At 47.9% G+C, this 12,812-nt stretch overlaps 1 protein-coding gene across 1 annotated transcript; it reads right to left on the reverse strand.

Annotated features, from left to right (window-relative positions):
• Positions 1-786: 786 nt before the first annotated feature.
• Positions 787-5,521, reverse strand: ccn1l1 (cellular communication network factor 1, like 1). Its single transcript, XM_029710227.1, has 5 exons — positions 5,149-5,521; positions 4,130-4,343; positions 3,591-3,947; positions 3,276-3,478; positions 787-2,918 (listed from the first exon to the last, which is right to left on the reverse strand). Exons 1-5 carry the CDS (start codon positions 5,230-5,232, stop codon positions 2,613-2,615), a joined length of 1,164 nt encoding a protein of 387 aa, XP_029566087.1. The 5' UTR covers positions 5,233-5,521; the 3' UTR covers positions 787-2,612.
• Between the last annotated feature and the right edge of the window lie 7,291 nt (positions 5,522-12,812).

A 12,812-nucleotide genomic window follows, 5' to 3' on the forward strand; every position in this document is an offset into this window, starting at 1 on the left:
ATAGCAGTAGTGAATACCACCAAGATTTCTACGACCACTGCTACAATATTTTGTTGTTGTTGTTGCTCTTGTAGTATGGGTGGGTAGTACCATGCTAGTAATTGCAGCAGTGGTTGTGGAAATCATGGTGGTATTAGTGGCATGCAGTAGTAGTGGCAGCAGTAGAAGTAATCATCCTTGGCATCACGGCTGACATCAAGTATGCATCGGCATGGTGTGGGGAGGTCAGTGTGGATAGTTAGTCACAGAGAGCGGGGGAGAGTGGCGGGTCTGAGAAACAAGGATACAGTGTGTGGTATTTGTGAGACGGCTGCAATGTTTGCCATGTGAAACTGGGCCTGGACGCTGTGTACTAACCTACAGGAACTTGAACCGAGGCCTTAACCCTAGTCCACAGTTCCACAGCAAATAACACTGTCAGGTGGGTCTCTCCGTCCCACTAGTGTCTTATTGAAACCTTCCCCTGTCCGTCCCTCAGTCAGCTTCAGGGTGTTCCACCTGGCTCTCTTCTGGGTCTCATTGTAAAAATCTGATTCACTGATTTGTGATTGACAATGGGGACTGTATCATATTTGCACACAAATATCTAGTAATGATATCTATACAAAATAATACATTTTAGATTGTAGAGTAATCAAACCAAATCACAGACTAGGTGTGTGGGTGTGTGTACTGGTAAACAGAAAAGTGGTAAAAAAATGATAGGGACAAAATATCACGTACATTTTGTTTTTGTAGAAATACATATATTTTCATGGCGTTTGTAATTTTTTTTACAAGAGGCACTTTCATTATAAGACATTTATTGAATATATTAATCAAAATAAAGTGATATAAATTAACATATTACATTCTCGGTCCACTATTGTTTATATTCTGTGCACCTCGAAAAAGGAGGTAATATCCAAAACATGTCACTCCATCGTTAAGTGAAGTCTGTACAGATAGAGACGATACGAAACAGACATATATACCTAATGACAAACAAATCAACATTGCCTAACTGTACAAAGTATAGTAAATACATATTTACAAGTCATAACTACAATAATTAAACATGAATAACTTACAAAGGTCCATTTAAAACCTTCGTGTCTATAACAATGATGATTCATATTTCAGAGTGTAAACCATGAACACCTGTGCATTTATATTCTTGCCCATCAAATTTGATAGGAGGTCCACTGACAGAGATCATTTGTAGAATGCACACAATCGCCAACAGATCTGTCACTTACTGAACACAAGCAAAACAGACAAGTGAAAAGGGCAGTAAGGCTATAAAGACGTTTGTCAGAAGGGATGCTACGCAAATGTCTCTGTGAGATTGCCTGTCTGATATTCAGTCTAACCTTTCTCATTGGGTAGTTATAAGTACAGTCCCACAGAGTACAATTCACCATTACAAACTACAGTAACACAGAAGCACCCCCAACTGTCTTTTAAATTCAGTCAGTCAGTCCATCACTGAAGTTATACGGAGGTGGTGATTTTTGGGTGTGAGTGAAGACCAAACCAAATCCATTGGATTATGGGGGGAGTTACCACCAGTGAGAGAATGAGAGAAAGTGTTGGGTACACAATTAGGCAGCTGTAAGAGTAAAACAGTTCACTACATCGCATCAGTGTCCTTCCCCCAGCTGATGGAGCCTTCCATCAGCTGGGGGAAGGCAGACTGGAGACAGGGCAAGTGGGAGTCCTGGGGTAAAGGAACACAGACTGGAGACAGGGCAGGGGGGAGTCCTGGGGTAAAGGAACACAGACTGGAGACAGGGCAGGGGGGAGTCGCAGACTGGAGACAGGGCAGGGGGGAGTCCTGGGGTAAAGGAACACAGACTGGAGACAGGGCAGGGGGGAGTCCTGGGGTAAAGGAACACAGACTGGAGACAGGGCAGGGGGGAGTCGCAGACTGGAGACAGGGCAGGGGGGAGTCCTGGGGTAAAGGAACACAGACTGGAGACAGGGCAGGGGGGAGTCCTGGGATTAAGGAACACAGACTGGAGACAGGGCAGGGGGGAGTCCTGGGATTAAGGAACACAGACTGGAGACAGGGCAGGGGGGAGTCCTGGGGTAAAGGAACACAGACTGGAGACAGGGCAGGGGGGAGTCCTGGGGTAAAGGAACACAGACTGGAGACAGGGCAGGGGGGAGTCCTGGGGTAAAGGAACACAGACTGGAGACAGGGTAAGGGGGAGTCCTGGGGTAAAGGAACACAGACTGGAGACAGGGCAGGGGGAGTCCTGGGGTAAAGGAACACAGACTGGAGACAGGGCAGGGGGGAGTCCTGGGGTAAAGGAACACAGACTGGAGACAAGGCAGGGGGGAGTCCTGGGGTAAAGGAACACAGACTGGAGACAGGGCAGGGGGGAGTCCTGGGGTAAAGGAACACAGACTGGAGACAGGGTAAGGGGGAGTCCTGGGGTAAAGGAACACAGACTTGGGTAAAGAGGCTACGGCAGCAATAAACCCTGGGGTTAGGGAACAGGAAACGTTTTTGGAATGAGGGAAGGAGACAGTGAGATTAGGGCAAATGTGAACCCTGGAGTCGAGGGCCAGAGTCAGGTCAAGGGCATGTTCTTGTGGCGAGAAATGCTAGTGTTTAGGCATGGGGCTCAGTGGGTGAAGGTATGGATGTCATTAGGCAGACTGAGGGAGCCCGGGGAGGCAAGCCCTTGACTTTGGCAGCTCTGGCTACAGCGGCAACGCTGGATCCACATGACGCTACGGGTAAAGTCCTGCCTGCCTCCGGGACAGCGGAAGTGAAGGTTCACCGTGCGCGTCAGAGAAGGAGTGCAGCAGCTGCCGTCGGCACACAAGCCACAGGAACGAGGACGATACTGGCGCGCTGTAGAGCAGCCGGTGAACTTGATCCGGACAGGTTTGCGAGGACGTATTGTGCGTTGGCACTTCTTCCCTTTCTGTAAGAGAAATGGGGCCACAGGTCAAAATACATACACCCTGACAGCACAGGAGGTAGGTGGCACCTTAATTGTGGAGGATGGGCTCGTGGTAATGGATGGAGCGGAATTAGTGGAATGGTATCAAACACATGGTTTCTATTTCATTAGCTCCGTTCCAGCCATTATTATGAGCTGTCCTCCCCTCAGCAGCCTCCACTGCTTGACAGGAGGATAGCTGTGAATTATACATGGTACAATTCCATAACCAGTCTAGTGGTCAATTTATAGTAGTGTAATTCCTTCCCATTTGATGATCCTGGACCATTGTGTTTCTTGTCATTGAAAAAGTGTGCCCATACGTAGTCCATGTCTTACCTTGGGAGAAGGGGTGAGGGCAAGATCACACTGCCGGATCTGGCACAGTCGTGTCTCTCTGGCCAACCGACACTCAGCGTTGCTACTGGTTACCCGGCTGGACACGCCCATCCCACACGTGGCTGAGCAAGGCGACCAATCAGTGGTTTGCAGGAAGCAGGTTGAGGGAAGTAAGGCATGGGACTGGGGGGAGGAGATCCACTCTGTAAGAAGAGAGGGCCAAACATGGAGCCATGAGGAACACCATTCTCCTCTGACTGATACAAAACATTACAAATGTATATTTCATAACAAAAAGAGAGTATCATTAAGTACCTTGATATGACGCTCCAGCACTTGAGTCCCAGGGGGTGGGAGCCATGAGCAGCTCATTGCTGGCAAGATCAGGGTGCTGGGGTGGGGAAGGAGGTGGAGCGTGGTCAGCCTCTCTGGAGTCCTCCTTGATATGGTTGTCATCGTCACAAAGCCACTCCTCGCAGCAGCGTCCTGGTAGCCTGGCCAGCCGGGGCCGGGAGCAGGGCCAACCTGGTAGTGGTACCTGGTGTGGGCACAGGGGCATGCAGCCCACCACACCGTCCATACAGCTGCACTGGTGCTGGCAGCTGGGCTGGAAGTCCTCCCCGTGTTGGTAGACCCGGCCGTTCAGCTCACAGGGACGTCCCATGGCCTCAGCTGGGACAGGAGCAATGCATTTTTGTACAATCATTGTCGCTTTTGTGTATATCATTATATTCATTAGAGTTAGCATTGTCGATAATATTATCAGTGCCAATCAGAAGGTGGATAGGAAATGTCAATCATAGCATAAGTATGTCCAGTCCCACCCTAGGCCATTTTGATGTCCATGCCCTTACCTCGACACAGTCCTGTCTCCGGGTCTCCTCCAGACCCTAGGTGGCAGTGCAGCCCCTTGATGTGGTCACAGGGCTGGCTAGGGCTGCAGTCCTGGTTGTACTGCCTGGCACACACCTTACAGCAGCCGCAGGAGTCTGTCACCCAACTGACGCCCGGTGGGCATGAGGGCGGTGATGTGGGGCACGAGCACTGCCGCGGGCATCCACCCTGCACCTGGGAAACACAGCGAGAGGATTGAGAGTTAGTGTGTATATGTGGGGGTGGGTCACTGCAGGGCACAGGAGAAGGGCACAGGGGAAGGGCATCCCTTTGGTGTTGGAAGCCCCCACAGAAGAGGGATTGTACAATGCTTGAGTAAATATCCGGAGGAGAAAAAATGGTGGAATCAAGTGTTTACCTAGAATAAGGTTCCCCAAAGATCTAAAGTCCTCTTGGTTATCCACAAGCAAAAACTCTTACTGGTATTTCAGATACGTTCATTTACAGTATGCAGGTGAAATACCAGCTAACACTCAGCAGAAATTCCTCTCCAAATTCTCTGATTGTGTACCCAAATATCCTAATAATTAAACTGTGATTGTACAAAGGAATTTGATTTAGAACAATGCTTTCATTCAAACCGGCACCCTGTTCTAATCTTGTTAGGACACATTTCTGCTTCTACCTTTCTAAGCATGATTGTTACACATCAGCCTGGAACGACACAGACTAGATCATCAAGCTCAAAAGTATCCAACAAGCCCTAAATTCAAATGTATCTATGGAAATGAGTTTATTAATTTGTTCAAAGATCCCTGTCTCATTATTTCAGTCAATAGATGGACAATTTAATATGCATAATTTGAAATGAATTTGACCACAATATATACTTGCAATTTCTCCATTTGAATATTAAAGATGACATTGTATAATTTTTAAGAGCTTATGGTGAAGTATGTAGAACCCAATGATGTAAAGACACTCATTTGAATGGAGAGTGGTAAAAGCACACATATGAAACACTTTAAAAAGTACTTACCAGCATGACAGTGCAAGATAGAAACACCACTGAGGAGATGCTTGCTTGTCGCATCATTGTCCACAAAAAAAACGTGATTTTCATGGGTTCGGGAAAAAAAATGAATACAAAGTTTTCCCAATATGTCAGCTAGACTCTTCACTCTCAGGGCTAGCAGTGTCGAAAGACGCAGTGATCAAACCAATGTGATGAAGAGGAGCTGTTCACTGCTTTCAAATGATATCTTCCTGTATCTTCTCATCTATCCGAAGGAGTTGTGGGTGAGCCTGTCTGGTTTTGTGTTTTCTAAGGAGAAAATTCAAGTCCAACTTGATCCGTTTCTATGGAGATGGAAGTAGTCAGCACAGCTCAGCTCAACTCAGGCTCTTCGCAACTTCATTAAGAGATTTTCACAGTGGCTCCCCCTTTTATAGAGGCCAGACGTCCCTGTGTGACATCATCACAAGCCCTCTCTCAGATGCTAGAGAGGGCAAAGGGGGGCAGGGAGACGAGGACAGACGGAGAGACAGAGGGGGCAGGGAGGGAGATTAGGACAGACAGACAGACAGACAGACAGACAGACAGACAGACAGACAGACAGACAGACAGACAGACAGACAGACAGAGGGGGTCAGGGAGGGAGACGAGGGAGACGAGGGCAGACAGACAGACAGACAGACAGACAGACAGACAGACAGACAGACAGACAGACAGACAGAGGGGGGAGGGGGGAGGGAGGTAGACGAGGGCAGACAGAGGGAGGGGTATAGGAGGGCAGCCAGACAGACAGAGGGAGGGAGGGGTATAGGAGGACAGACAGACAGACAGACAGACAGACAGACAGACAGACAGACAGACAGACAGACAGACAGACAGACAGACAGACAGACAGACAGACAGACAGACAGACAGAGGGAGCGGTATAGGAGGACAGACAGACAGACAGACAGACAGACAGACAGACAGACAGACAGACAGACAGACAGACAGACAGACAGACAGACAGACAGACAGACAGACAGAGGGAGCGGTATAGGAGGACAGACAGACAGACAGACAGACAGACAGACAGACAGACAGACAGACAGACAGACAGACAGACAGACAGACAGACAGACAGACAGACAGACAGAAGGAGGGGTATAGGAGGACAGACAGACAGACAGACAGACAGACAGACAGACAGACAGACAGACAGACAGACAGACAGACAGACAGACAGACAGACAGACAGACAGAGGGAGGTAGGGGTATAGGAGGACAGACAGACAGACAGAGGGAGGGGTATAGGAGGACAGTCAGACAGACAGACAGAGGGAGGGAGGGGTATAGGAGGACAGACAGACAGAGGGAGGGAGGGGTATAGGAGGACAGACAGACAGAGGGAGGGAGCGGTATAGGAGGACAGACAGACATACAGACAGAGGGAGGGGTATAGGAGGACAGACAGACAGACAGAGGGAGGGAGCGGTATAGGAGGGCAGCCAGACAGACAGAGGGAGGGGTATAGGAGGGCAGCCAGACAGACAGAGGGAGGGGTATAGGACAGACAGACAGACAGACAGACAGACAGACAGACAGACAGACAGACAGACAGACAGACAGACAGACAGACAGACAGACAGACAGACAGACAGAGGGAGGGGTATAGGAGGACAGACAAACAGACAGAGGGAGGGGTATAGGAGGACAGACAGACAGACAGACAGACAGACAGACAGACAGACAGACAGACAGACAGACAGACAGACAGACAGACAGACAGACAGACAGACAGACAGAGGGAGGGGTATAGGAGGACAGACAGACAGACAGAGGGAGGGAGGGAGGGGTATAGGAGGGCAGACAGACTGAGGACTTGGACAAATGAAATCAGAGGATGGGAAAAGAGCAAGGTTGTAGTAAAGCAACAGGAAAAAGGCCATATTGAGATGATGGTATCTAAAGAACCTTGTAATGCATTTTCCTACCAATGGAGGCTCCTCGTTTGTTTCTAGAAGACAGAGGTTAAAATGTCAATGAAAGTGTTCTATTGTGGCACAGGGATGGTGAGTAGGTTGTAGGAGAGCAATACACTGGAAATATATCTAATTTGACAGCATACAGGAAATAAGTACCCTCCAAAGGTGTTCAGTCCCCATAGGATAACCCTTTTTGGTTGCAGGTAGAACCCTCTGTGGAAAGGGGCATGGAACCCAAAAGGGTTCTATCTGGAACCAAAAAGAGTTCTTCTATTTACATTTTAGTCGTTTAGCTTACAGTAGTGAGTGAATACATTTTCATTAAAAACGATGTCAAACCAGTCCACAGTGGGAATGGAACCTGCAACCCTGGTGTTGCTCTACCAACTGAGCCACACAGAACCCACAACCCTGGTGTTGCTCTACCAACTGAGCCACACGGAACCCACAACCCTGGTGTTGCTCTACCAACTGAGCCACACGGAACCCACAACCCTGGTGTTGCTCTACCAACTGAGCCACACGGAACCCACAACCCTGGTGTTGCTCTACCAACTGAGCCACACGGAACCCACAACCCTGGTGTTGCTCTACCAACTGAGCCACACGGAACCCACATCCCTGGTGTTGCTCTACCAACTGAGCCACACGGAACCCACATCCCTGGTGTTGCTCTACCAACTGAGCCACACGGAACCCACGACCCTGGTGTTGCTCTACCAACTGAGCCACACGGAACCCACGACCCTGGTGTTGCTCTACCAACTGAGCCACACGGAACCCACGACCCTGGTGTTGCTCTACCAACTGAGCCACACGGAACCCACGACCCTGGTGTTGCTCTACCAACTGAGCCACACGGAACCCACGACCCTGGTGTTGCTCTACCAACTGAGCCACACGGAACCCACGACCCTGGTGTTGCTCTACCAACTGAGCCACACAGAACCCACAACCCTGGTGTTGCTCTACCAACTGAGCCACACAGAACCCACAACCCTGGTGTTGCTCTACCAACTGAGCCACTCAGAACCCACAACCCTGGTGTTGCTCTACCAACTGAGCCACACAGAACCCACAACCCTGGTGTTGCTCTACCAACTCTACCAACTATCAATGGTTACAATGACTTTGGAAGTATGTTCTGTATGTACACTGACACACAGCTATGCCCCCCCCCCCCACACACACACACACGTTGCAGGAAACAAAGATTCCCTGGCCTTAAAGTCTGCTTGTTTACACAGGGCCAAAAGAACATCTCCATTGTCAAACCTGCGGGGACGTTACCTAAAAACGGCAAAAAAAAGTGTTTATGTTTGACTTTAGCAGGAAGTCCTAGCGTCAGTCAGAGCTTGGGTAGTCGCTGTTATGAAACACAGGAAATGTAATTTAGCACATCTCAGTCAGGAGAGCTGCTGAAAGGCAAGGTTGGTTCCTCTGACTAATGCCTCTCACCGTGGATGCAGACAGTCTGTCAGACTGGGCCCTCTCTCCAACAAACCACCGGGACATCACACACACATGGTACATATCTCCAGCTTGGGCCAGTGACACGCTCGGCCTGGGATCAAGCCTCAAAATATGAGAGCGGGGTCCTCGCGCTCAGCGAGAGTGAGAGGGAGAAGTTATGTTAGAAAAAAGGATGATAAATGTGTTGTGGTGTACATGACAAAATGAGGTCACAGTGGAAGCTAGTTGAGTGAATAATACCATGGTAGTACAGTACTTGTAAGGTAAGGGGTGAATATGAATCAATGATGTGGATAGATCTACACATGAAGGAAAATCATCACGTGCAGACGCTATCACATGCACCCCTTAACATCCAGCTGGATAGAAAAATGCAAGTGACTTGGCAAGTCTAAAAACCCTAAGTCTTGGGAAGGCGGAGGTGGGTGTTAGACGTGTGGGTCAGATGCACAATCCATCACCCATAATCAATCCAAGCAGGAAGGGGGGGGGGGGGTTCTGTTGGGTGTGTTTGAAAGACAGACCATGTGTTGCCAGTTCAACCAATGATATGTATTAACCTTAGATGAGTCCCAGGGGGCGCTGTTTTGAAGCCGCCACGCAGCCATTTTGGTACTTTGGATTTTGAATGCTATAGAAATGCATGTAATAATGTCTACATTCGTTTTTGAAAAGTATATTATATTAGAAACACCTTAACGCATACTTTAAATTATTTAAAAAATGAGAGTATATAAAAACCTATTCTTTAAAGTATTTTTTTTAGAGAGTACTAATTATACTCTCCTCACTTTAACAAATAAATCCCTAAATACATGTAATTTTGTCCTAATTTTGTCATTTATTTGAAATACTGTAGAATTCCATTCATTCCTATGGAGGACTGCTCCTTCTGAGGAGTACCAATATGGCCGACCAGTGGCTTCAAAGCCTCTCATTGGACATTACATAACATCAGCAATGTAGGGTTTATATACATGATTGATTTCAACACACTCATACATTGTCAGCCGTCCAGACAGACATATCCAGGGTGACAGCCAGTCCAGGTCAGAAGGGTGGAATCCATACATCACCAAGAGTTTCATAAGCCTCACAGCTGAGAGATGAACCTCCTGCACAGTGTGAGGATCGAAGACCAGGTGGACGCATACCTGTGTGTGTGTGTGTGTGTGTGTGTGTGTGTGTGTGTGTGTGTGTGTGTGTGTGTGTGTGTGTGTGTGTGTGTGTGTGTGTGTGTGTGTGTGTGTGTGTGTGTAGACCTTTTTTAGTGCTTGCATACCGGTGTGTTCACATGTGTGTGTTTTATCTATGTACTTGTGGGTAAAGGTTTGGGTGCAGCACACTAAAAATCTACTGACTTTATTTCCTGGGCCACAATTTAACACCCTCGCAACGTTGTATCGCAACCACTTGTTTTCTATGTAAATGTTCCACCCCCACAAAAACCTAATTCCTTCTCCTCTGTTTTACATCACAATACAAGTACAACAACAAAACAAACGGGTGGGAAATTACCATGGAAACCACTGACTGACAAGTCTGGTCGGTGGTGCTACCAGTCAAAGGACGTATTTGTGACAGGCACAATAACCCCCCTCCCCAAAAGAAACAAAAAATACCCTCAATCAAATGATTTCTACATGGATTGTGAGATGGAGCGGTTAGGAACCAGTCAGGAAACAGACTGTTATGTTTAGGATGTGGAAAAGAGGGCCTTTCAGTCTCCCTGATGCTGACCTTGGTTTGAGTGGCACTCTTCATGTGTAGATAAGGTACTGGAGTCTAACTGTGTAGATAAGGTACTGGAGTCTAACTGTGTAGATAAGGTACTGGGGCCTGAAAAACAGCGACCTGGCTCTACGTATTTTAATGGCTTGTGACTCACTGACATCGCCCCCAGTTAGAGAGGAATAAAGCAGCCCAAGAGTTAACACACACAGGAACTTTATTCACACACTGAGGAAGATGAACATGGGATGTACACAGGGATGAACATTGGGAAAGTTAGTGGAATGATTCTGGTTCTGTAATGGACAGAAACAGAGGTAATGAATCCACACATACCAAATGAATACACCAGGGAAAGAATGCACAGATACATAATCTTACATAATAAAGCAGAAATAGACTCAAATGACTGTATAGATTGCATATGCCACCTGCAGAACATTACACAACACAGTAAACTCAGAGGGTCGACATACAATAGGCAATAGTAGTAACTAACTATGAAGAACAATATACAAATGTCACACAACTCACTTTGGGCACGCATACCATCCCACACATCCAGAGATATGAGTGAGTCCAGTTGTTGATGGGCAGAGACAGAGATATTGCTCTCTGCCACTGCGTGAGGGTGACTGACAGTATTGTGTGACCTGCAGAGTCAAGAGGGCGGGCAGATGTCTGGCCCACTAGTAACCTCCCTAGCAACCTACTGTATCAGGGCACAGGTCACACAGGTCAGGGAGAGTTTGAGAGGCAGGTTTATGGTTCCCCCCAGACTCTCAGGCTCCGGTCCTAGGGGATGGGCAGTGGAGTATGCAGCTCAGGGTTGTGAGGTGCTGCTAACAGTCATAGGCAGGGAATTTGTAACAGCCACCCCCTAAAAGTGTTGGAGCTAGGAAAACAACATTTCACTACACCCGCAATAACATCTGCAAAATATGTGTATGCGACCACTGTGTCCATTGCCTAGGAGGAGAGAGGAGAGCAGGCCCAGCGGCGGCAGATGCCAGGCCCCAGCAGTGGAGAGCAGGCACGGAGGCAGGCCAGGCCCCAGCAGTGGAGAGCAGGCCCAGCGGCGGCAGATCCCCAACTCAGGCAGGCCAGGCTCCAGCAGTGGAGAGCAGGCACGGAGGCAGGCCAGGCCCCAGCAGTGGAGAGCAGGCCCAGCGGCGGCAGATCCCCAACTCAGGCAGGCCAGGCCCCAGCAGTGGAGAGCAGGCACGGAGGCAGGCCAGGCCCCAGCAGTGGAGAGCAGGCACGGAGGCAGGCCAGGCCCCAGCAGTGGAGAGCAGGGTCCAGTCAGCAATATAGGCTCACTACCGTGTGGCGATGCTGCAGGAATCTCATAGGCCGCCCGAGTTGGGTAGAGGGTTCCCCCAGACTCCTCAACAGCGGAGGGGGGGATCGGGAAAGATATCTGGTGTGGGCTCAGTCTCCGTAGCAGGCGACTCCTCAGGACCAGTGGGGGCCGAGGACTTGACGTGTCCCTGCCCGGTCTCAAACGCAGCCGTGTCTGACCACGGTGCCGGGGCTGGATAGACAATATAGTCACACCCGATAGTCACAGTCACACCTGGCAACGGTTCCGGGGCAGAAGAGACAACTTCTTGCTGCTGTCCTTCATATGACTGTCCCATGCTCTCCACGGCAACCTGTTGGAGAGGGCTCCCCTGCCAGGAAGAATTCCAGGATCTGGTCTTCTGTTGCATAATGCCAAGAAGTACAACAATAACAACAGGACTGTATCTAATGACCAGTAGAACAATAATAACAACAGGACTGTATCTAATGACCAGTAATACAATAATAACAACAGGACTGTATCTAATGACCAGTAATACAATAATAACAACAGGACTGTATCTAATGACCAGTAAGTACAATAATAACAACAGGACTGTATCTAATAACCAGTAATACAATAATAACAACAGGACTGTATCTAATGACCAGTAGAACAATAATAACAACAGGACTGTATCTAATGACCAGTAATACAATAATAACAACAGGACTGTATCTAATGACCAGTAAGTACAATAATAACAACAGGACTGTATCTAATGACCAGTAAGTACAATAATAACAACAGGACTGTATCTAATGACCAGTAATACAATAATAACAACAGGACTGTATCTAATGACCAGTAATACAATAATAACAACAGGACTGTATCTAATGACCAGTAATACAATAATAACAACAGGACTGTATCTAATGACCAGTAAGTACAATAATAACAACAGGACTGTATCTAATGACCAGTAGTACAATAATAACAACAGGACTGTATCTAATGACCAGTAATACAATAATAACAACAGGACTGTATCTAATGACCAGTAATACAATAATAACAACAGGACTGTATCTAATGACCAGTGATACAATAATAACAACAGGACTGTATCTAATGACCAGTGATACAATAATAACAACAGGACTGTATCTAATGACCAGTAATACAATAATAACAACAGGACTGTATCTAATGACCAGTGATACAATAATAAC

This window comes from Salmo trutta, chromosome 23 (genome assembly GCF_901001165.1).
Source record: "Salmo trutta chromosome 23, fSalTru1.1, whole genome shotgun sequence".
NCBI classification, from domain to species: Eukaryota; Metazoa; Chordata; class Actinopteri; order Salmoniformes; family Salmonidae; genus Salmo; species Salmo trutta.

Excerpts from the sequence above, each read along its gene's own strand:
- ccn1l1 (XM_029710227.1), bottom strand. The coding sequence starts at position 5,232 with ATGAAAATCACGTTTTTTTTGTGGACAATGATGCGACAAGCAAGCATC. Across the intron at positions 4,344-5,148 it reads TATCTTGCACTGTCATGCTG|GTGCAGGGTGGATGCCCGCG; the intron begins GTAAGTACTTTT and ends TGTGTTTCCCAG. Across the intron at positions 3,948-4,129 it reads GGAGACAGGACTGTGTCGAG|CTGAGGCCATGGGACGTCCC; the intron begins GTAAGGGCATGG and ends CTCCTGTCCCAG.